General features: G+C 44.2%; 1 protein-coding gene across 1 annotated transcript in view; it reads left to right on the top strand.

Moving 5' to 3' along the window:
- Positions 1-923: 923 nt before the first annotated feature.
- The window catches only part of FBXO43 (F-box protein 43), a 31,975-nt gene continuing 7,920 nt past the window's right edge, over positions 924-24,978 (top strand). The window contains exons 1-3 of the mRNA XM_038745773.1: positions 924-1,001; positions 14,141-15,656; positions 21,132-21,240. Of these exons, the coding sequence (XP_038601701.1) occupies positions 929-1,001; positions 14,141-15,656; positions 21,132-21,240 (1,698 nt within the window). The 5' untranslated portion in view covers positions 924-928. The remainder of the gene's footprint in view (positions 1,002-14,140; positions 15,657-21,131; positions 21,241-24,978) is intronic.

Here is a 24,978-nt window from a genome sequence, read left to right on the forward strand (position 1 = left end):
CTCGCTCTCGCCTGTCCCGCCATCGACCCCTGGCCCACGTCATCCCCCTGGCCTGGAATGCCCACCCTCTGCCCCTCCGCCAAGCTCGCTCTCTTCCTCCCTTCAAGGCCCTGCTGAGAGCTCACCTCCTCCAGGAGGCCTTCCCACACTGAGCCCCTTCTTTCCTCTCCCCCTCGTCCCCCTCTCCATCCCCCCGTCTTACCTCCTTCCCTTCCCCACAGCACCTGTATATATGTATATATGGTTGTACATATTTATTACTCTATTTATTTATTTATTTTACTTGTACATTTCTAGCCTACTTATTTTATTTTGTTGGTATGTTTGGTTCTGTTCTCTGTCTCCCCCTTTTAGACTGTGAGCCCACTGTTGGGCAGGGACTGTCTCTATGTGATGCCAATTTGTACTTCCCAAGCGCTTAGTACAGTGCTCTGCACATAGTAAGCGCTCAATAAATACGATTGATTGATTGATTGACGGAGTGACTGAGTGATGACTGACTGAGTGGGTGACTGGGTGAGTGACTGACAGTGACTGACTGAGTGATGACTGAGTGACGGACCGACTGATTGACTGAGTGACTGAGTGAGGGACTGACTTAATGGCTGAGTGAGTGTCTGGGGAGAGAAGCACGCCCAGGGACGCCGGGGCGGCGGGAAGGGAGCGCGGCCGGGGAACGGTTGGCCGCAGGGCGGGAAGCTCAAAGGGAAGCCAGGGAAACCCGAGCGGCCTCCCGCCCGCCCCGCCACGCGCCCCGTTGCCATAGCCACGGCCGCCCCAAGCCCCGCCTCCTCGGGCCAGCCAATAGCGGCGGGCCTCCGCCAGAGGCCACGCCCACGAAACGTAAAGCCACGCCCCCAAACGCCCAGACCACGCCCCGCCCCCCGCGTTGTCTGATCGCCTCAGGTGGCCCGGCGGGCAGGCGGGGATGCCCCCTTGGGCTCTCCATTTGCGGCCCAACAGGGACGGCTTCAAATCGCCGCCCCCTCCCTCCACTCCAGGTGAATATGACTCCATGGAAAAGACGGGACCACTGTTTGGGCGCCCAGCACTGTACTAAGCGCCGGTGGGGGGGGGGGTGTCACCCCTTCATCAGGTTGGACCCAGAGTGGCTCGGTGGAAGGGGCCCGGCCTCTGAGGTCAGAGGTCATGGGTTATAGAAATAATAATAATCATAATGATGACGGTAGTTGTTAAGCGCTTACTGTGTGCAAACTGCGCTCACAGTTTTAATCCCCATTTTACAGATGGGGGAACTGAGGCCCGGAGAATAATGATGGTATTTGTTAAGCGCCTACTGTGCGCAAAGCGCCGTTCTGAGCGCTGGGGAGGTTACAGGGTGATCGGGCTGTGCTCCCAGTTTTAATCCCCATTTTATAGATGGGGGAACTGAGGCCCGGAGAATAATAATAATAATGGTATTAAGCGCTTACTATGCGCAAAGCACTGTTCTGAGCGCTGGGGAGGTTACAAGGTGATCAGGCTGTGGTCGCAGTTTTAATCCCCATTTTATAGATGGGGGAACTGAGGCCCGGAGAATAATAATAATAATAATAATAATGGTATTTGTTAAGCGCTTTCTATGCGCAAAGCGCTGTTCTGAGCGCTGGGGAGGTTACAGGGTGATCGGGCTGTGCTCACAGTTTTGATCCCCATTTTATGGATGGGGGAACTGAGGCCCGGAGAATACTAATAATAATGACGGTATTTGTTAAGCGCTTACTGTGCGCAAAGCGCTGGGGGGGGTTACAGGGTGATCAGGCTGTGCTCACAGTTTTAATCCCCATTTTATAGATGGGGGAACTGAGGCCCGGAGAATAATAATAATAATGGTATTTGTTAAGCGCTTACTGTGCGCAAAGTGCTGGGGAGGTTACAAGCTGATCAAGCTGTGCTCGTTTTAATCCCCATTTTATAGATTGGGGAACTGAGGCCCGGAGAATAATAATAATAATAATAATAATAATAATGGTATTTGTTAAGCGCTTTCTATGCGCAAAGCGCTGTTCTGAGCGCTGGGGAGGTTACAGGGTGATCGGGCTGTGCTCACAGTTTTGATCCCCATTTTATGGATGGGGGAACTGAGGCCCGGAGAATAATAATAATGATGATGGTATTTGTTAAGCACTTACTGTGCGCAAAGCGCTGGGGGGGTTACAGGGTGATCAGGCTGTGCTCACAGTTTTAATCCCCATTTTATAGATGGGGGAACTGAGGCCCGGAGAATAATAATAATAATGGTATTTGTTAAGCGCTTACTGTGCGCAAAGTGCTGGGGAGGTTACAAGGTGATCAGGCTGTGCTCACAGTTTTAATCCCCATTTTATAGATGGGGGAACTGAGGCCCGGAGAATAATAATGGTATTTGTTAAGCACTTACTATGCGCAAAGCGCCGTTCTGAGCGCTGGGGAGGTTACAGGGTGATCGGGCTGTGCTCCCAGTTTTAATCCCCATTTTATGGATGGGGGAACTGAGGCCCGGAGAATAATAATAATAATGGTATTTGTTAAGTGCTTACTATGTGCAAAGCACTGTTCAATCAATCAATCAATCGTATTTATTGAGCGCTTACTGTGTGCAGAGCACTGTACTAAGCGATGGAGAGGGGGACGAGGCTCACTGTTCTGAGCGCTGGGCAGGTTACAAGGTGATCAGGCTGTGCTCACAGTTTTAATCCCCATTTTATAGATGGGGGAACTGAGGCCCGGAGAATAATAGTAATAATAATAATAATGGTATTTGTTAAGCGCTTACTATGCGCAAAGCACTGTTCTGAGCGCTGGGAGGTTACAGGGTGATCAGGCTGTGCTCACAGTTTTAATCTCCATTTTATAGATGGGGGAACTGAGGCCCGGAGAATAATAATAATAATGGTATTTGTTAAGCGCTTACTGTGCGCAAAGCACTGGGGAGGTTACAAGGTGATCAGGCTGTGCTCACAGTTTTAATCCCTATTTTATAGATGGGGGAACTGAGGCCCGGAGAGTAATAATAATAATGGTATCTGTTAAGCGCTTACTGTGCGCAAAGCGCTGGGGAGGTTACAAGGTGATCAGGCTGTGCTCACAGTTTTAATCCCCATTTTATAGATGGGGGAACTGAGGCCCGGAGAGTAATAATAATAATGGTATTTTTTAAGCGTTTACTATGCGCAAAGCGCTGTTCAGAGCACTGGGGAGATTACAAGGTGATCAGGCTGTGCTCACAGTTTTAATCCCCATTTTGATAGATGGGGGAACTGAGGCCCGGAGAATAATAATAATAATAATGGTATTTGTTAAGCGCTTACTATGCACAAAGCACTGTTCTAAGCGCTGGGGAGGTTACAAGGTGATCAGGATGTGCTCACAGTTTTAATCCCCATTTTATAGATGGGGGAACTGAGGCCCGGAGAATAATAACGGTATTTGTTAAGTGCTTACTGTGCACAAAGTGCTGGGGAGGTTACAAGGTGATCAGGCAGTGCTCACAGTTTTAATCCCCATTTTATAGATGGGGGAACTGAGGCCCGGAGAATAATAATAATAATGGTATTTGTTAAGCGCTTACTGTGCGCAAAGCACTGGGGAGGTTACAAGGTGATCAGGCTGTGCTCACAGTTTTAATCCCTATTTTATAGATGGGGGAACTGAGGCCCGGAGAGTAATAATAATAATGGTATCTGTTAAGCGCTTACTGTGCGCAAAGCGCTGGGGAGGTTACAAGGTGATCAGGCTGTGCTCACAGTTTTAATCCCCATTTTATAGATGGGGGAACTGAGGCCCGGAGAGTAATAATAATAATGGTATTTTTTAAGCGTTTACTATGCGCAAAGCGCTGTTCAGAGCACTGGGGAGATTACAAGGTGATCAGGCTGTGCTCACAGTTTTAATCCCCATTTTGATAGATGGGGGAACTGAGGCCCGGAGAATAATAATAATAATAATGGTATTTGTTAAGCGCTTACTATGCACAAAGCACTGTTCTAAGAGCTGGGGAGGTTACAAGGTGATCAGGATGTGCTCACAGTTTTAATCCCCATTTTATAGATGGGGGAACTGAGGCCCGGAGAATAATAACGGTATTTGTTAAGTGCTTACTGTGCACAAAGTGCTGGGGAGGTTACAAGGTGATCAGGCAGTGCTCACAGTTTTAATCCCCATTTTATAGATGGGGGAACTGAGGCCCAGAGAATAATAATAATAATGGTATCTGTTAAGCGCTTACTGTGTGCAAAGCGCCGTTCTGAGCGCTGGGGAGGTTACAAGGTGATCAGGCTGTGCTCACAGCTTTAATCCCCATTTTATAGATAGGGGAGCTGAGGCCCAGAGAATAATAATAATAATGGTATTTGTTAAGTGCTGTTCTGAGCGCTGGGGAGGTTACAAGGTGATCAGGCTATGCTCACAGTTTTAATCCCCATTTTATAGATGGGGGAAATGAGGCCCGGAGAATAATAATAATAATGGTATTTGTTAAGCACTTACTGTGTGCAAAGCACTGTTCCAAGCGCTGGGGAGGTTACAAGATAATCAGGCTGTGCTCACAGTTTTAATCCCCATTTTATAGATGGGGGAACTGAGGCCCAGAGAATAATAATGGTATTTTTTAAGCACTTCCTATGCGCAAAGCACTGTTCTGAGCGCTGGGGAGGTTACAAGGTGATCAAGCTGTGTTCACAGTTTTAATCCCCATTTTATAGATGGGGGAACTGAGGCCCAGAGAATATTAATAATAATAGTATTTGTTAAGCACTTATGTGCAAAACACTGTTCTAAGCGCTAGGGAGGTTACAAGGTGATTAGATTGTCCCAGGTGGGGCTCACAGTTTTAATCCCCATTTTATAGATGAGGGAGGAGCGCGGGCTTGGGAGTCAGAGGTCATGGGTTCAAATCCCGCCTCCCCCAGATGTCTGCTGTGTGACCTTGGGCAAGTCACTTCACTTCTCTGTGCCTCAGTTCCCTCATCTGTAAAATGGGGATTGACTGTGAGCCCCACATGGGACAACCTCATCTCCTTGTGTTCCCCCCAGCACTTAGAACAGTGCTTTGCACATAGTAAGCGCTTAAATACCAACATTATTATTATTACTATGTGCAAAGCACTGTTCTAAGCGCTGGGTAGGTTACAAGGTGATAAGGCTGTGCTCACAGTTTTAATCCCCATTTTATTGATGGGGGAACTGAGGCCCAGAGAATAATAATAATAATAATGGTATTTGTTAAGCGCTTACTATGTGCAAAGCACTGTTCTAAGCGCTGGGGAGGTTACGAGGTGATCAGGCTGTCCCACGGGGGGCTCACAGTTTTAATTCCCATTTTACAGATGAGGTAACTGAGGCCCAGAGAAGTGAAGTGACTTGCCCAGAGTCACACAGCTGACAGTTGGCGGAGCCGGGATTTGAACCCATGACCTCTGACTCCAAAGCCCGGGCTCTTTCCACTGAGCCACCTCGCTTCGTGGGTTCTAATCCCGGCTCTGCCACCTGTCAGCTGAGTGACTTTGAGCAAGTCACTTCTCTGTACCTCAGTTCCCTTCATCTGTCAAATGGGGATTGATTCATTCATTCAGTCGTATTTATTGAGCACTTACTGTGTGCAGAGCACTGTACTAAGTGCTTGGGAAGTACAAGTTGGCAACCTGTAGAGACGGTCCCTACCCAACAGCGGGCTCACAGTCTAGAAGAAAATAATGTCACCCACAAAGCTGACTAAAAGAAGTTTGATGACAAACAGCATCTTGTATTGTAGGGCTACAGACTGTGAGCCCCCCGTGGGACAACCTGATCCCCTTGTAACCTCCCCAGCGCTTAGAGCAGTGCTTTGCACATAGTAAGCGCTTAACAAATGCCATCATCATTATTATTATTATCCAGTCCCCATCCCCCATGGGGCTCCCACGCTTAATTCCCGTTTTACAGATGAGGGAACTGAGGCACAGAGAATCATCATCATCATGGTACTTGTTAATAATAATAATGATGATGGTGGTTTGTTAAGCACTTACTATGTGCCAAGCACTGTTCTAAGCGCTGGGGGAGATACAGGGTGATCAGGTTGTCCCACGTGGGGCTCACAGTCTTCATCCCCATTTTACAGATGAGGTAACTGAGGCACAGAGAAGTGAAGTGACTTGCCCAGAGTCACATAGCAGACAAGGGGCAGAGTAGGGATTAGAACCCACAACCTCTGACTCCTAAGCCCGTGTTCTTTCCACTGAGCCATGAAGCGCTTACTGGGTGCCAAGCACTGTTCTAAGCGCTGGGGTAGATACAGGGTAATCAGGTTGTCCCACATGGGACTCACAGTCTTCCATTTTACAGATGAGGTAACTGAGGCACAGAGAAGTGAAGTGACGTGCCCAAAGTCACACAGCCGATAAGTGGCGGAGTCGGGATTAGAACCCACGAAGCCCGGGCTCTTTCCACTGAGCCATGCTGCTTCTCTAGGCGCTCAGTATGTGTCAAGCACTGTTCTAAGCGCTAGGGGTGATACACGTTCATCAGGTTGGGTCCAGTCCTTGTTCCACGTGGGGCTCACCGTCTTAATCCCCATTTTACGGATAATAATAATAAGAATGATGGTATTTGTTAAGCACTTACTATGTGCCTAGCACTGTTCTAAGCGCTGGGGTAGATACAAGGTAATCAGGTTGTCCCATGTGGGGCTCGTAGTCTTAATCCTCATTTTACAGATGAGGTAACTGAGGCACAGGGAAGTTGATTGGCTTGCCCAAGGTCACACAGCAGACAAGAGTCAGGATTAGACCCATGACTTCTGACGCCCAAGCCTGGGCTCTTTCCACTAAGCTACGAGGGAACTGAGGCAAGGAGGATAATAATAGTAATCATGGTACTTGTTAAGCGCTTACTATGTGCCGAGCACTGACCTAAATGCTAGGGTTGATACTAGGTAGGTTGGACCCAGTCCCTGTCCCACATGGGGTTTACACTTAATCCCTATTTTATGGAATCAATCAATCAATCGTATTTATTGAGTGCTTACTGTGTGCAGAGCACTGTACTAAGCGCTTGGGAAGTACAAGTTGGCAACATACAGAGACGGTCCCTACCCAACAGTGGGCTCACAGTCTAGAAGAGATAACTGAGGCACAGAGGCTAGTAATTATGGTACTTGTTAAGCACTTTGTGCCAAGCGCTATTCTAAGCACTTGGGTAGATACAAATTAAGGAGGTTGGACCCAATCCCTGCCCCAGGTGGGGCTCGCACACTTAATCCCCATTTTACAGATGAGGGAACTGAGGCCCAGAGAAGTGAAGCGACTTGTCCGAGGTCACACAGCAGACGTGTGCTTGAGAGAAGAGAAGCAGCATGTGTGGTTTAGGGGAAAGAGAACGGGCTTGGGAGTCAGAGGTCATGGGTTCAATTTCCACCCCTGCCAATTGTCAGCTGTGTGACTTCGGGCAAGTCACTTAACTTCTCTATGCCTCAGTTCCCTCATCTGTAAAATGGGGATTAAGACTGTGAGCCCCAAGAGGGACAACCTGATCGCCTTGTAACCTCCCCAGCGCTTAGAACAGTGCTTTGCACATAGCGCTTAATAAATGCCATCATTATTATTATTATTATACACACTTAAGTACTTTGTAATCAAGCATGTAAGTATTCATTCGATAGCAAGTATCCCTATTTTACAGTTTCAGACTTCTTCCTTCAGCCAAGTGTTTTAGCTGTTAAAAAAAAGTAGCTGTATAGAGGTAGAATGACTGAGTAGGAAAGGTTCAACAGGATTAGGGAAGCTGCAAAACTAGGGCATATCATCATCATTATCATCATCAATCGTATTTATTGAGCACTTACTATGTGCAGAGCACTGTACTAAGTGCTTGGGAAGTCCAAATTGGCAACATATAGAGACAGTCCCTACCCAACAGCGGGCTCACAGTCTAAAAGGGGGAGACAGAGAACAAAGCCAAACATACTAATAAAATAAATAGAATAGATACTGGCTAAATAACTCAGCAGGCCAGTACCTGGCGGTTAAGCTTTCAGTGGCAGTAAAGTCTGCCTTCAGGAACAACAAATCCTAAGAGCCACTGGGAAAAGATAACGTCTTCATTCTGAGTAGTGGGTAAGACCTGGTGTGGGAAATTTGGGGGACAGTAATGATTCCAATTTGATTAAGTGTAAAATTCCTCCTGGAAGATACATCTAAAATTTTAGAATGGAATTGTGACAAGATGCAAAAACCCGTTTAGCAAAAGATGAAAAAATTGGCTAAAGAAAATTCAGAGGCTATTAGAAGAAATTAGGAAAAATGTTTTCCACAAAATCTAAAGATGGGATCAAATAGAAATCTTGCGTGGATAACTAGAAATGCAAAAATGACCATTATAGGAAGAAGAAAAGAAAAAGCCTCTTAGAAAGCAGAAAGCTTTGCCAGAGGGTGAAATATAATCAGGTGCAAAAAGGAAATCCAGTGATTTTTTTAAAGGGCGTAAGGGGATATGATGATGAGCAGGGAACACGTCTACCAGCTCTGTTGTATTTTACTCTCCCAATCACTCAATACAGTGCTCTGCACACAGTAAGCATTTAATAAATACCATTGATTGATAGGTGGAGGCTCCTATCATAAATTATGGACAGACCTCAGTCTAATCATTAAGACTTCTAGACTGAGAGACCGTAAGCTTGTTGTGGGCAGGGAATGTGTCTGTTTATTGTTGTACTTTCCCAAGTGCTTTGTACAGTGCTCTGCACACAGTAAGCACTCAATAAATATAATTGAATTAATGAATGAACAAAACTGGACAAATAGAGCATCATCATAGGGCAAGTGGTTGGTTGTGCATCATGTCTGGCGCTACCAGAATATGATGATGATGGTGTCTTCCATCAGGAATTACATATGAGCCTCATTCAATCGGCCAATCAATCAGTGGTATTTGCTGAGTGCATACTCTGTGCCAAGCATTGTACTAAGCATTTGGGAGAGTACAGTTGATAGACATGATCCCTGCCCACAAGAAAATTACAAACTGGGGTGGGGGAGGACACAAACGATGAAATAAATACAGATGGGGGAAATGGCAGGGAATAAGGATGTGTAGATAAGTGCAGTGGGGCTGAGGGTGGAGTGAATATCAAGTATTTAAAAGATACAGATCCAATTATTCATTCATTCTTTCACATATACTGAGCGCTTACTGTGTGCAGAGTACTGTACTAACAGCTTGGAAAGTACAAAAAAGCAATAGAGAGAGACAGTCCCTGCAATTCAGAAGAGAGAGCCTACAGGGGAAATGAGGGCTTAGTTGAGGAAGCCTTCTTGGAGGAAATGTGATTCTAGTATGGCTTTAAAGGTGTGGAGAGCGGTGGTCTGTTTGATACGAAGTTGGCAGGGAGTTCCAGACCAGATGGAGGATGTGGGCAAGGATTTAGCAGTGAGAAAGATGCCCAATATACTGACAGTAGAGGAGTGAAGCATGTGTGGTCAGGGTTGTAGTAGGAGATCAGCGAAGTAAGGTAGGAGGGGCAGAGCTGATTGAGTACTTTAAAGCCAGTGGAAAGGAGTGTCTGATTAGGAGGCAGGTGGGCGACCATGGGAGGTTTTTTGAGGAGTGGGGGCATGTGGACTGAAGAGTTGGAAAAATGATTCACCCAGCAGAGTGAAGAACAGACTGGAGTGAGGAGGAATAGGAGGTAGGAAGGTCAATGAGGAGGCTCTTGCAGTAATCAAGATAGGATATGATAAGTGTTTGGATCAGTGCGGCAGCACTGTGTGGAAAGGAAAGGGCGAATTCTAGAGACGTGGAGATAGAACCAACAGGGTGTGATAGGTTAAATGAGAGGGATGAGTTGAAGATAATGCCAGGTTATGGGCTTGTGAAAAAGGGAGGACAGTGGTGAGGTCTAGACTGATGGGAAACTTAGGAGGAAAACAGGGTTTAGGGTGGAAGATGAGTTCGGATTTGGACTTCAGTCTGAGGTGTTGGCGGGTTCCAAGTAGAGATGTCTTGAAGGCAGGAAGAAATAGGAAGCTGCAGAGACGGAGAGTGGTCAGGGCTGGAGTTGTAGATTTGGGAATCATCCATGTAGTTGAAGTCACGGGCGCGAATGAATTCTCCAAGGGAGTGGGCGTAGATGGAGAATAGAAAGAGATCCAGAACTAATCTTGAGAGACCCCCGCAGTTAGAGGATAGGAGGGAGAGGAGGAGCCCACAAAAGAGATTGAGAAAGGAGCATATGTATCAAATTTGCTGTTGTACTCTCCCAAGAGCTTAGTACAGGGCTGAATAAATACCAGTAATAGGGGTGGCCAGAGAGATAAGAGGAGAACCAGGAGAGGACAGTGTCAGTGAAGCCAAGGTTAGATAGTGTTTCCAGGAGAAGGGGGTGGTCGACAGTGCCGCAGGCACCTCAGAGGTAAAGGAGGATCAGGATGGATCAGAAACCTTTGGATTTGGCTGGAAGGAAGTTGTTGGTGACCTTAGAGAAGGCTGTTTCTGTGGAGTGAAGGGGGCTGAAGCTAGATTGCTGCGTGGCTTAGTGGATGAACATGGGCCTGGGAATCGGAAGGTCATGCGTTCTAATCCCTGCTCTGCTACATGTCTGCTGTGTGACCTTGGGAAAGTCACTTGACTTCTCTGGGCCTCAGTTCCCTCATCTGTAAAATGGGGATTAAGACTGAGAGCCCTGTGTGGGACAGGGACCGTGTCCAGCCTGACTACCTTGTAACTACTCCAGAGTTTAGAACAGTGCTTGGCACAGAGTATGCGATAGTGGGTATTTGTCCACTATCAGTGAGGACAAATTCCAGTGTTTCTGCACACTAATGGATGACGTCTTTGGTCTCAAAACAGAATATCTCCGATACCTCAACAGCAGCGAACATCACTATGTTCTCACTGTGTTGATAAACCCATTTATTATGCTAATTCGAGTGGTTTAGTAAGGGTGGTGGTCAGGGTGTCTCTTCCTCTTATTTGTGAAAGCCAGGGGCAATGCCAAAGAATAGCAACAATGACAAAAATACACAATTTTGCACCATAAAACTAGACATATGGGAGCCAGAAGCATCAGAGCAGAGTCTTCTAGACTGTGAGCCCCTTGTTTGGTAGGGACCGCCTCTATATGTTGCTGATTTGTACTTCCCTAGCGCTTAGTACAGTGCTCTGTACACAGTAAGCGCTCAATAAATACAGTTGAATGAATGAATGAAAGGGGCATTGTCTGACAGAGCGGTGTGGTGTTTCAAGACTTCTCTAACTCAAGGCAGATTTGGAAGGGCGGATTGGTTGCAAAACCACCTTAAATAAAATAAATATGGTATTTAAGTGCTTACTATGTGCCAGGCACTGTGCTAAGCGCTGGAGTAGATACAGGCTAATTAGGTTAGACACAATCTCCGTCCCACATGGGGCTCACAGTCTTAATCCCCGTTTTACAGATTAGGTAACTGAGGCCCAGAGAATTTAAGTGACTTGCTCAGTCAGTCACTGAGAAGGACAACAAAAATGATTAAGGGTTTAGAGCAGCTTCTGAATGACGGTAAGGTAGGACTCGTTAGATTGGAAAGTTGAAAGCGGAGAGGAGTCATGATTGAACCCTACTAAATATAGACAGGATAACTGGAAGTCACCCAAATCTCACAATATCAGAATTAGGGACTGCCCATTGAAACTTGAAAAGCAGCCCAGCTCCACCACTTACCTGTTGTGTGACCTTAGGCAAGTCACTTAACTCTTTTGTGCCTCAGTTCCCTCATCTGCAAAATGGGGATTCAGTACCTGTTCTCCCTCATATTTAGACTGTGAGGCCCATGTAGGATCTGATATCTTGTATTTACCCCAGTGCTTGGCACATAGTAAGCACTTAACAAATACCACAATTATTAGCATTGTTATTTCAAGATACATGAAAGAAGCATTAGTGAACATTTAGGATTTATTACCATGGTAAATTGTGTAAGCAGAAAATAGCACTAAGTTCAAGAAGGATTTAGATAAACTTATGAATGATGGAGAGAGATATGATGAGCTTTTAGAGGGGGAGTGTTGTTAGAAGGGACATCCTTAACCCAAATGAGGGATCTTAAGGATTCTACTGATCACATTCTTTCTCAAAAAGTTTATCGGTGCCACTGATTGAACAATCTAGCATAACTCCATATTTTATTATACTTTATCCTGCTCTAGACTTTAAGTTCATTGTGAACAGGGAACAAACATGTCTACCAACTCAGTAATAATAATAATAATGGCATTTGTTAAGTGCTTACTATGTGCAAAGCACTGTTCTAAGAACTGGGGAGGATACATGGTGATAAAGTTGTCCCACATGGGGCTCACAGTCTTAACCCCCATTTTACAGATGAGGTAACTGAGGCACAGAGAAGTTAAGTGACTTGCCCAAAGTCACACAGCTGACAAGTGGCTGAGCAGGGATTTGAACCCCTGACCTCTGACTCCCAAGCCCGGGCTCTTTCCACTGAGCCAAATTCTTGTTGCATTGTGCTCTCCCAAGTGTGTAGAACAGTGCTCTGCACACAGTAAGCGCTCAAATACCATTGATTGATCAGAGTGGTCTGGGAGGACTCTGGAGTTTGGTGTTTTTTTTTTAATCAGTTGTCTTCAAGGAATTTTAATTCACTTTTGAGTAGCAGCCTACCTCTGAACATGGCAGTCTATAGGTTTGGTGGGAATACGTGTAAATTATACCTTCCTTCACTTTTTGTGGGCTAAGTGGGTTAAACAAAAAGAGGGACTCCTGTCTCATAGTACTGAGGAAGCTACTGACAATGGTGACGTCTAGGGGTAGACTGAAGTTAACTTTCAGATAAGAACAATCCACTTTTTTGGGAGCATAAAAAACTCACTTTTGGGGTATTTTACCCGTGTAATTAACCTCTTAAGGTGATAGAGTCCCTTACTGTTCATCTTTTCCCACCAGCTCATGTCATGACCCATCATCAATCATCAATCGTATTTATTGAGCGCTTACTATGTGCAGAGCACTGTACTAAGTGCTTGGGAAGTACAAATTGGCAACATTTAGAGACAGTCGCCACCCAACAGTGGGCTCACAGTCTAAAAGGACCCAGTTTTGACTATCAGCTGAATAAATCACCAAGATGTTCAGTTCTGAAGAATCTTGACACAATTGGTAAAGGGAGTACTCTCTTCCTTTCTGCTCACTCAAAGTGAATAGTAGTAGTAGTAGTATTTAGTAAGCTCATATTCTGTACAAACATTGGTAGAGACTACACCTAGGGAGGAATTAGAAACTATCCCTGTCCCTCATTGTGGGGGCTGGGGGGAGCGGTGTCTGGAGTTTTGAAAATTTAACTTCTTATCTTGAGATGAGCAGTTGATTGGGAAGGTTCAGCTCAGTGTCCTTAAGCCTTGCAGCTAAACAATGTGCTCGAGAGTTAAAGAAGGAAGCAGGGTGACGTTTAAATTAAAACTTGAAACAGTAACTACCATATAGTTCCTTTTTTTTCTCACTCCCATACAGTTATTGGGGCAAGAAGTAAAACTAGTAACACTATTTCAACTTTACCCTCTCAGTGTTAGTCAGTGTAACTTAGTACAGTGCTTGGCATCTAGTAAACGGAAACCAAATATCCACAATTATTATATAACTGGCTACCGGCTTCTGTTAGTCCCTGGAAGAATCTTTCTTTCAATTCACTGGAAATTGCTTTAATGTTGGCAAATTATTTTTTAAATTTGCTTTTCATTTGCTATTTTGAATTGATCTTTTTTCAGTTTCAGTTACGAAGAGGGTATATGATGGTGGGTATTTGTCTTCCATCACTGAGGTAAAGTTCCAGTGTTTCTACACATTAATGGGAGGAGGCAGATAATATTTTAGGAAGAGTCCCACTAATAGGCTGGGTTTTTAATGAAGCTATATGTATATTGATAAAATAGTTTTGAAGTTCAGTGCTATTATCAATAATAAGCATTTCATCAAGTTTTGGAAAACAATATTTGATGTCCCTTGGGACATCTGTGTATCTAGTGACTTTTCCATTGATGGCTATATTATATTTAATGATTTAATTATGACATTTTACTGCATTACCACTATTTTTGGTGATATCGTTTTCTGACTCAATTGTCATGTATTTATATCGGTCAAGGCTTTTTAAAGCCATCATTTCAGGAATTTAAATTTGTTTTCACATTGCAGGACCCAAGATTCCAAAGATGTCAGGAAACTCCTCAGTTCGAGATGCCATTGAGCTCACGAGAAACGGAGTGCATTCCCCCAGTGACAATGTCAAAATCTCCATCATCAGAGACTCTTGTTCCCTGGCTTCATTTCAGGACAGTGGCTATAGTGAATCGCTAAAAACTTCCAGCTTTGATTGTACAGATGTTGAGTTTATAGAAAATACTACAGGAGGCCTATCACTGCTGCCTAAGTACCACAAAAATTCAGGTCTAGATGTAACACATCCAGGGGACCCTCCCAGTGAATGCGATAAAAACCGCATCATCTCATCAAATAGGAAAGTAGGACCGGTCACAGAATTTTGTGAAACACCTAAGGGTGCTAGAAAAAATATCTCGTTGCGAAGAAGATTATTTATACCGAAAACAGCTTCAAGTGGCAATCTCGGGCATTTTGATGTCCAAAAGAGCTCTTTGGAAGATAGTATAAAAAAACAGTCAATACGCCAAGTTCTCAGTTTTGAAGAAAATATACTGAGGAATGTTTCCGATTCCCCGGGAGCCAAAAGTTTTACTCCCCTTGCAACTAGCACTTTAAAAACAGAAGAAGCCATTTCCAACTGTCAAAAATTAAGATATACCTTTTCGCAGCAGAAAACCTCAACAGTAGATGATTCCAAAAGTGACAGTAATCTGTTTGAAACTGAATGCATATCCCCGATTTCACGAAATACTTGCCAAGGGTCGATGCCCGATGACACTCATGAGTTTGGTGACGGCACTGTCGACTTTAATGATGAGAATGTAAATCCTGAGCACTTGACTACGCCTGCCTATGGAACACAGTCTAAAACAAACCGGGATACATTTGTGACGCCCATCACTCAACTTGTAGCGAACCTGAAGCTGCATTTATGTAACCCGAAATCTCCTGCCGTAGCAATTGCTACACCTGAAGAAAGTGACTTCCATTCACTGGGTTCAGATAAATCACAAGATTCCTTCTCTGGCCATGAGAGTTCTCAAGAACTTCAGAAACATAAAGGAACCCCCAAAGTTCTGGAAACTAAAAGAAAGCAAAGGAACCTAGTAAGAGTTCCGCGGTTGTCCACCCTCAGGGAGCGAGGTTCACAGTCAGAGACAGAAGAAGACAACAGAACTCTAATTAGTTTAGGCGCTACAGTCAAATCTTCAGGAGCGTCTGTTATCCCAGATAGCGAACTGGTGCTAAAAGAGAATAATGGAGATTTATTTTTATGCCTTAAGGATTTATCCAAGACACCTGCTTTACAATTCGTCCACCAGCTATTCATGAAAACCAAAAGGAGAAGATCCCAGCAAAATAGTGCCCTGGGCTTCTTGGAGGATACTGTTGAAGGAGAAATACCTGATGTGGGATATATACTGGCAGGACTTATTGGAAAGAAAATGGGCTTAGAAAAATTAGACATCTTAACAGAGTTGAAATTCAGAAATTTAAAGCATATTCTTGCTGTTGTTTTAGATGCCCTGACTGTAGAAAGCCTATGCAGGTAAGAGATCAATCAATCAGTCAGGTTTATTGAGCACTTATTGTGTGCAGAACACTGTACTAAGTGCTTGGTAAGGTACAACACAACAATATAACAGACATTCCCAGACTAAAAGGAGCTTACAGTCTAGAGGGGGAGACAGACATTAATATAAGTAAATAAATTACATATATGTACATAAGTGCTGGCGGGTTGGCTGGGTGAGGGAGTGAATAAAGGGAGCAAGTCGGGGTGACACAGAAGGGAGTGGGGGAAAAAGAAAATGAGGGCTTAGATAGGGAAGGCCTCTTGAGAGGAAAAGTGCCTTCAGTAAAGCTTTGAAGGTGGGGAGAGTAACTGTCCGTTGGATATGGAAAGGGAGGGCGTTCCGGGCCAAGAGTCATGATGAGGGCTAGATAGACAAGATTAAGGTACAGTGAATAGGTTAGCATTAGAGGAGCGAAGTGTGCGGGCTAGGTTGGGGAGTAGGGAGGTGAGGTTGGCGGGGGCAAGGTGATTGAATGCTTCAAAACCAATAGTAAAGAGTTTCTGTTTGATGCGGGGGGCAACCACTGAGGATTACCAAGGAGTGGGGAAACATGGGATGAATGTTTTTGTAGAAAAACGATCCAGGCAGCAGAGTGAAGTATGGACTGGAATGGGGAGAGACAGAAAGCAGGGAGGTAAGAAAAGAGGCCATTATGGTAATCAAGGCAAGATAGGATAAGTGCTTGGGTTAACATGGTAGCAGTTTGGATGGAGAGGAAAGGATGGACTTTGGCAATGTTGTGAAGATTGAACAGGTAGGGTTTAGTGAGAGATTAAATATGTGGGTTGTGTGAGAGAGGGGAGTCAAGGATAATGCCAAGGTAATGGGCTTGTGAGACAGGAAGGATGGCAGTGCCATCTACAGTGATGAGAAAGTCAGGGGAAAGACAGGGTTTGGGTAGGAAGATAAGAAGTTCTGTTTTGGACATCTTAAGTTTGAGATGACAGCAGGACATCCATGTAGAGATGTCTTGAAGGCAGGAGGAAATGTGAGACTGCAGAGAGGGAGAGAGATCAGGGCTGGAGATGTGGATTTGGGAATCATCCTCATTGAGGTGGTAGTTGAAACCATGGGAGTGACTGAGTTCTCCAAAGGAGTGGGTGTTGATGCAGAATAGATGAGGGCCCCGAACTGAACCCACAGTTAGGGGATGGAAGAGCTTATGAAAGAGACTGAGAGATATGAAAAGAACCAGGAGAGGACAGTGATATAGTTTATTGTATAAAACTTCTTTCTTGTCTTATTTTTAACTCAGGGTCAGCTTTTCCACATTCCCATATTTCATAATGCTTTGATATTTGAAAGCTTCAATTTACTCACCAAGGATTGAATGGGATTTAGGGGGATATTTTTGTATCTTATTAATAGAACTCGTTAACAGTTGGAAGTCTTTTTAAGAGGTAACAGCAGGCCTTCCATTTAGATGGCATGTAATAGCAGATCATTGCAAAGGAAGAATCACTACAGACAGCATCCACTGACCCTCTGTAAATCTGCTAGCACCAAGAGGCAAATGGTACAGTTTTAATAACGATAATAAGTTTACAGTTTTAAGCTCACGTATTGCTCTAAAATTGGGCCTGCAGTTAACTCCAATCACTATGGATCTCAGATCCCATCTTTAATGTGAGCCTGTTGTTGAGTAGCCAAATTGCACTTTCCAACTGCTTAGTACAGTGCTCTGCACACAGTAAGCACTCAATAAATACAATTGAATGAATGAATAATAATAATGATGGCATTTTATTAAGCGCTTACTATGTGCAAAGCACTGTTCTAAGCTCTGGGGAGGTTACAAGGTGATCAGGTTGTCCCACGGGGGGCTCACAGTCTTAATCCCCATTTTACAGATGAGGTAACTGAGGCACAGAGAAGTTAAGTGACTTGCCCAAGTCACACAGCTGACAATTGGCGGAGCTGGGATTTGAATCCTTGACCTCTGACTCCAAAGCCCGGGCTCTTTCCACTGAGCCATGCTGCTTCTCAATGAATAATGAATTAATGAATGAATAATAACTTCGAGGCAGAGAGAGTGTGCAAAAGTTTTAAATACAAATGGGTGTCTTTGAGTTACTAAAGTTTGAAAATTGTAAAGTGACTTGTACTTCCCAAGCGCTTAGTGCAGTGCTCTGCACACAGTAAGTGCTCAATAAATCCAATTGATGATGAGGTATAGCATGCAAAAGTTTTCTAGAAATGGATATCCAATCAATGGCATTTGAGTGCTTACTATATGCAGAGCACTGTATTAAGCACTTGGGAGAGTACACCATAACAGAGTTGGTAGATACATTCCCTGCCCACAGTGAGCTTACAATCTAGAGGGGGAGACAGACATATCATATGAAGAAATAAATTACGGATAGGTACATAAGTGCTGTAGGGCTGAGGGAGAGGTGAATAAAGGGAACAAATAAGAGTGCAAGGGTGTGAGAGAAAAGGGAATGAGGGCTTAGTTGGGGAAAGCCTCTTTGAGGAGGTGGGTTTTTAATAAGGTTTTGAAAGTGAGGAAGAGTGATTGTCTGCTGGATACTAAGAGGGAGGGCATTCCAGGCCAGAGGAAGTATGTGGGAGAGAAGTCGGTGGCGAGGCGGAGGAGATCAAGATACAGTGAGTAGGTTGGCATATAATGAGTGAAGTGTGAGGGCTGGGTTGTAGGAGGAAAACAGTGAGGTAAGGTAGGAGGGGGCAAGGTGATTGAGTACCTTAAAGCTGATGGTAAGGAGTTTCTGTTTGCAGAGGTAGACGGTGAGTTATTAAAGTCTGAAAACTTTTAAGTGGAGGCATAAGACCAACAAAGATCAAAAATACATAACAGTCTACTTAACAAAGCATATTTCTTTAAACATTACTGTGGTTGGTTTGCTTTATATCCCCAAAGCAGACCTCCCTAATTATTTAGGATGAAAAAGAATGAGAAGTTTGAGAATCTGTTTTAAATCCCTTGGAAATTGGGGTGCATTGAATTTCCCAACACTGGGTGAAATGGGGAGTTAGGTTCCCAGGAGCAGGAAAAGAAAGTTAAACCTGAGGCAATCAATCAATCAATCATATTTATTGAGCGCTTACTGTGTGCCGAGCACTGTACTAAGTGCTTGGGAAGTACAAGTTGGCAATATATAGAGACAGTCACTACCCAACAGTGGGCTCACGTTTAAACTAGTTGTCCTCTGGTTTGATGACAGTGCTGCAGGTAGGGAGACTGCATCCATGAGTGTGAGTGTCTTTGAAATAAAATCTCTTGCATTCTGGCATGCTAATTCTGTTATATTCTACTCTCCCAAGTGCTTAGTACAGTGCTCTGCGCTTGGAGCGTTCAATAAATACCATTGATTGATGTCTTGTCTGAAAATGTAGTAGTTCATCTTGTCTGGTCCCTTGGCATCCAGGTGAGCAATGCTTGGATATAACAGTGCAGTTTAGTGGAAGGAGCACGGGCTTGAAAGTCCGAAAACCTGGGTTCTAATCCCCACTCTGCCGCTTCTCTGTTGTGCAACCTTGAGCAAGTCACTTAACTGCTCCGTGTCTGTTTTCTCATCTGTAGAATGGGGATTCAACACTTGTTCTTCCTCCTACTTAGGCTGTGAACCTCATGTGGGACAGGAATTGTCTTTTTTAAAACTCTTTTTTGTGGTATTTAAGTGCTTACTATGTGCCAGGCATTGTACCCTGTGTTGAGGTAGGTACAAGATAATCAGGTTGGACACAGTCCACGTCCCATATGGGGCTCACAGCTTTAATCCCAATTTTACAGATGAGGTAGAGGCACAGAAAAATTCAGTGACTTGCCCAAGGTCACACAACATACAAGTGGTGGAGCCGGGATTAGAACCCGGGTCCTCTGACTTCCAGGTTCATGCTCTTTCCACTAGACCATGGTGTTTCAGTGAGTGACTGGCTCTGTCAACTATCCCAGCGCTTGGTACAGTGCTTAGCGCACAGTAAGCACTTAACATTATTATTATTATTACACTACGGGTTAAGAGGGGAATCCTACTCCCAGGATTAGCCGGGTTCTAATCCCGGCTCTGCCACTTGTCAGCTGTGTGACTTTGGGCAAGTCACTTAACTTCTCTGTGCCTCAGTTACCTCATCTGTAAAATGGGGATTGAGATTGTGAGCCCCACATGGGACAAGCTCATTACCTTGTGTACTCCCCAGCGCTTAGAACAGTGCTTTGCACATAGTAAGCACTTAACAAATGCTATTATTATTATTATTATTATTATTATTATTATTATTATTATTGCTCCCAGTAGGGCATGACCCTGAATTGTTTTTGCAGTAGCGGTGATGGTTTGCACTGAGTCATCCACATGCTCTCACTGGATTCCCCCAGGAGTAGTAGGAGCATTTATTGGGCGCTCACTTGGGGTGGTGCATTGGAGTAGGCACTTGGGAAGTACAGAAGGAAGAATCCACATGCACTCACTGGATTCCCCCAGGAGTAGTAGGAGCATTTATTGGGCGCTCACTTGGAGTGGTGCATTGGAGTAGGCACTTGGGAAGTACAGAATGAAGAAGCAACACATTCCCTTCCCACAAGGAGTTGGAGTGTAAGCTCTCTGCGGCCCCTGTGATCCGGGGGGACACAGTGACTGAATGGAGAGTCAGGCTGGCTTTGGGAAAATGTCTTTGAACTTCCAGGGGAAGGGATGGAGAAGATCTCCAACAGGGCTTTAGAGAAGGCTGCTGCAGGACCAGTGTGGAATTTCAAGGTTCCCAGAGGGATCCCGGAACCATAATTCTCCTTATCCTAGAGCTCAGAGAACTTGTCTTATGCTGAGTGCTGAACAAGTACTGTAGACTGACTGTAAGCTCCCTCTAGACTGTGAGCTTGTTGTGGGCAGGGAATGTGTTTATATATCGTACTCTCTTAATATGGTGCTCTGCACACGGTAAGTGCTCAATAAATACCATTTACTGTTTTAAAAAAAAAACCAGGACTAGAACCGAGAGGAGAATAAGGCTGTTGGCCCTCTAGACTGTAAGCTTATTACGGTCAGGGAACGTGTCTGCTAATTCTGTTGTACTGAACTCTTCCAAGCACTTAGTACAGTGCTCTGCATATAGTAAGAGCTCAATAAATACCATTGGTTGATTTGCCTCTCCCATTGACATTCCACCTCCCAAAGCCGCATTCAGATCTCTTCTAGACTGTAAGATTGTTGCGGGTAGGGTATGTATCTACCAACTCTGTTGTTGAGTGCTCTCCAAAGCGCTTACTACAGTGCTCTGCACTCAGTAAGCGCTCAATAAATACCACTGATTGATTGATTAATCCAATCCAGTCCTGGAGTGTGTGAACCAACCTGAAACATTTTGCGATCTGGGGTTGGTTTTTGCTGCCCTCTCCCAAACTATACAGTGAATTATAATAATATCCAAAAGCTCACTTTTAATTGTCTGAACTTCATTCAATTTGAGGATTATCTTTTTGTTTACAGCGTCTGGAGAGTAAGCAGAAATTGGCGTGAGATTGTTATACAAGATAAAAAAGCAAATTGGAGAAGGAAATATTATATAACACATCTGAAATGGAAAACAGATGCTGGGGTAATGTATCATGTCATATTTTTACACTGGTATTTTGGAGAAACATTTAAAGACTGTAGTACTGCGAAGCAATTTGCCTATCACAGATTTTCATGATTTTTGACTTATTTCTTTTTTCCTATTCTGACTTTTGTTTAAACCGGCATTAAATTTAAAATTTTTACCTTTCTCCAATCTTAACCTGTGACCTGGTTTCTTTAAACAAACCTTACCCACAGCATCAATAAAACGTTGGTATGTAGTGTCTTGCCACAAAATACATTTGTGAGTGCACTTTTGATATTATTTAGAATCAGCTATTATTTCACTTTTAAAAGATCCCTATATAAAGTCAAAAATTAAAACCCTCTTAAAGGAAGATCATTGACCAGGTATGGAAGTTCAAAACAGTGAGTAGTTTTGAGTCTATTAAATCCGTCAGTCCATTAACCGTGTTAATAATAATAATAATAATAATAATAATAATAATGGTATTTGTTAAGCGCTTACTATGTGCCAAGCCCTGTTCTAAGTGCTGAATATGGAGTAGATACTGTGTGCAGAGCACTGTATGAAGTGCTAGAAGAGTTCAGTAGAGGTAGATGAGGTGATTCCTGGTTGTTAGTAAAAAAGTGCTGAAGTTGTGAAAAGGACATTGATATTCATCTATATTAATGTCTGTTTCACCATCTAGATTGTAAACCCGTTATAAATAGGGAACGTGTTGCCAACTCTGTACTCTCCCAAGTGCTTACTACAGTGCTGTGCATATAGTAAGTGCTCAATAAATACCAATGAATGAATGATGAGGTGATAAAGGAAGGGTGGGACCTGGGAAGAAGAAAAATTAGTCCATCTTTAGACATGCAAGGCACTTTAGAAAAAGTTAAATTAAAGAAACGTGGCAATGTGGTTAGACGGCTGATTCAAGTGGGCGGAGGCAAATTATGTGAGCCATATGGGATTCTGTGGGAGAAGGCACAACAGCAGGATGGAAGAGAAATATTTGAGCCAACAAAACATCAAATCCCCCAAATGGATGGTAGCTTGCTCCTTTTCATCCAGAAGCTAGTTTGATTCTGGTTCGGCCGTGTATTGATTAGGGGCAGATGTGTGCCCTGGCCAGGAAAGCGGAGGATTATCCTGGTTTGGAATTCACTCAGGAAACTTGGGTAGCTCCTTGGCTGGCCCCGGGCTTAGATGCTGTTCTTTGGTAGACTTGAGGTTGTTCTAATAATCGAGGACCAAACCTGCACTAGAGAAGCAGCATGGCCTAGTGGATAGTACAAGGGTTTGGGAGTCTAAAGGACCTGGGTTCTAATCCTGACTCTGCCACTTTTCTGCTATGTGACCCTGATCAAGTCATTTCACTTCTCTGTGCCTCAGTTACCTCATCTGTGTAATAGGGATTCAGGTTGTGAGCCCCATGTTGGACATGGACTGTGTCCAACTTGATTAGCCGGTATCTACCCCAGCTCTTAGAACAGTGCTTGTCATATAGTAAACACTTAACAAATACTATTAAAAAAAAATCTGCCTTAAAAAAATACACACTTCTGGTTGATCTTTGGCTTCCATGAATCCTCAGGACCAAGGACAACCTGGGATTTAATTCATCCCAGGCTGGACTGAAGAAAAGTGTACTAGAGAGGAAAACTTGAAGAGTATCTGCATTGAAGTAACTGGTAAAGCCTGGAAAGCAAAAATAATAATCATAATATGGTATTTGCGATGCGCTATGTGCCAGGCACTGTACTAAGCATTGTGGTTCTAAGCAAATCAGGTTGGACACAGTCCCTGTCCCACATGGGGCTCACAGTCTCATTCCCCATTTTACAGATGAGGCACAGAGAAGTGAAGTGACTTGCCCAGGGTCACACAGCGGACAAGTGGCGGAGCCAGGATTAGAACCCATGACCTTCTGATTCCCAGGCCCATGCTCTAACCATTATGCCATGCTGCTTCCCAGATGTACCAGGGAAAAACCAAGGAATGCAGTGAGGAGGAGGTGGAGGGGCCCTTGGAAAAAGCCTGGAAGGATACCTACTTAGGAGAGAAGATATGAGAAGTCATGGACAGAGACACTGAAAGAGGGGTTGAAAGCTACAAAAGATGTCATTAGTTCATATTAACTGATAGATCAATGGACTAACTGTAAGTTCCATCAGGTCCTTTCAGTGATTTGGGACAATCAATCAATCAATCGTATTTATTGAGCGCTTACTGTGTGCAGAGCACTGTACTAAGCGCTTGGGAAGTACAAGTTGGCAACATATAGAGACGGTCCCTCCCCAACAGTGGGCTCACAGTCTAGAAGTGACAAGTCACTTGATCTTCAATTACTTCTTTTTTTAAAAAGATAACGATCTTAAAGAGTATTCTGGAAGTTTCTTGAAGAAAGTTGACTTGAAGAAATACAAGGTGTACTCTTAGCTACTTGGATTGCCGAAAAACCTCGTCAATTTTAAGTGAGTCTCTCAAGTGGCCTACTTGAAAGAGCACTGGCCTGGGAGTCTGAGGACCTGGGTTCTAATCCTGGCTCTGACAATTGCCTGCTGTGTGACCTTGGGTAAGTCACTTAACTTCTCTGGGCCTCAGTTTCCTCAACTATAAAATGGGGATTCAATACCTGTTCTCCCTCATTCTTACGACCATGAACCCCACGGTCACAGTGGGACGGGGACTGTGTCCGAACTAATTGACTTATACCTACCCTATCACTTAGAACAGCCTTGACATATAATAAATGCTTAATAAGTACCATAAAACAAAACAGCATTTACTGAGACTATACTACACAGAACCTTATACTATAGGTGACCCTCAAATCTGTACCAATTAATCAATCAGTCAATGCCTTCTATGTGCTTAGTACTTTATTCAAGGGCATGGGAGAATACAACAGAATTAGTAGACACGTCCCCTCCCCTCAAGGAATTAACAGTCCAGTATGGGAGATTGACTATAAAATAAATTACAGGTACGCTGAGGTAATAAAAGTTATGTACATACCATCCATTCATTCATTCATTCAATCAATCATATTGAGCGTTTACTGTGTGCAGAGCACTGTACTCAGCTCTTGGGAAGTACAAATTGGCAACATATAGAGACGGTCCCTACCCAACAGCGGGCTCACAGTCTAGAAGGGGGAGACAAACAACAAAACAAAAGAAGTAGACAGGTGTCAATACCATCAGAATAAATTATAGCTACATACACATCATTACTAAAATAAATAGAGTAATAAATATGAACAAGTAAAATAGAGTTAATAAATCTGTGCAAACATATGTACAGGTGCTGTGGGGATGGGGAGGAGGAGAGGAAAAAGGGGGCTCAGTCTGGGAAGGCCTCTTGGAGGAGGTGAGCTCTCCGTAGGGCTTGGAAGGGAGGAAGAGAGCTAGCTTGGTGGATGTGCGGAGGGAGGGCATTCCAGGCCAGGGGAAGGACGTGGGCTGGGGGTCGATGGCGGGACAGGTGAGAACAAGGTACAGTGAGGAGGTTAGCAGCGGCAGAGGAGCGGAGGGTGCGGGCTGGGCTGGAGAAGGAGAGAAGGGAGGTGAGGTACGAGGGGGTGAGGGGATGGACAGCCTTGAAGCCGGGAGTGAGGAGTTTTTGCTTGATACGTAGGTTGACAGGCAGCCACTGGAGATTTTTGGGGAGAGGAGTGACATGCACAGAGTGTTTCTGCACAAAGATGATCCGGGCAGCAGCATGAAGTATAGACTGAAGTGGGGAGAGACAGGAGGATGGGAG

Source organism: Tachyglossus aculeatus, chromosome 4 (assembly GCF_015852505.1).
Source record: "Tachyglossus aculeatus isolate mTacAcu1 chromosome 4, mTacAcu1.pri, whole genome shotgun sequence".
NCBI lineage: Eukaryota > Metazoa > Chordata > Mammalia > Monotremata > Tachyglossidae > Tachyglossus > Tachyglossus aculeatus.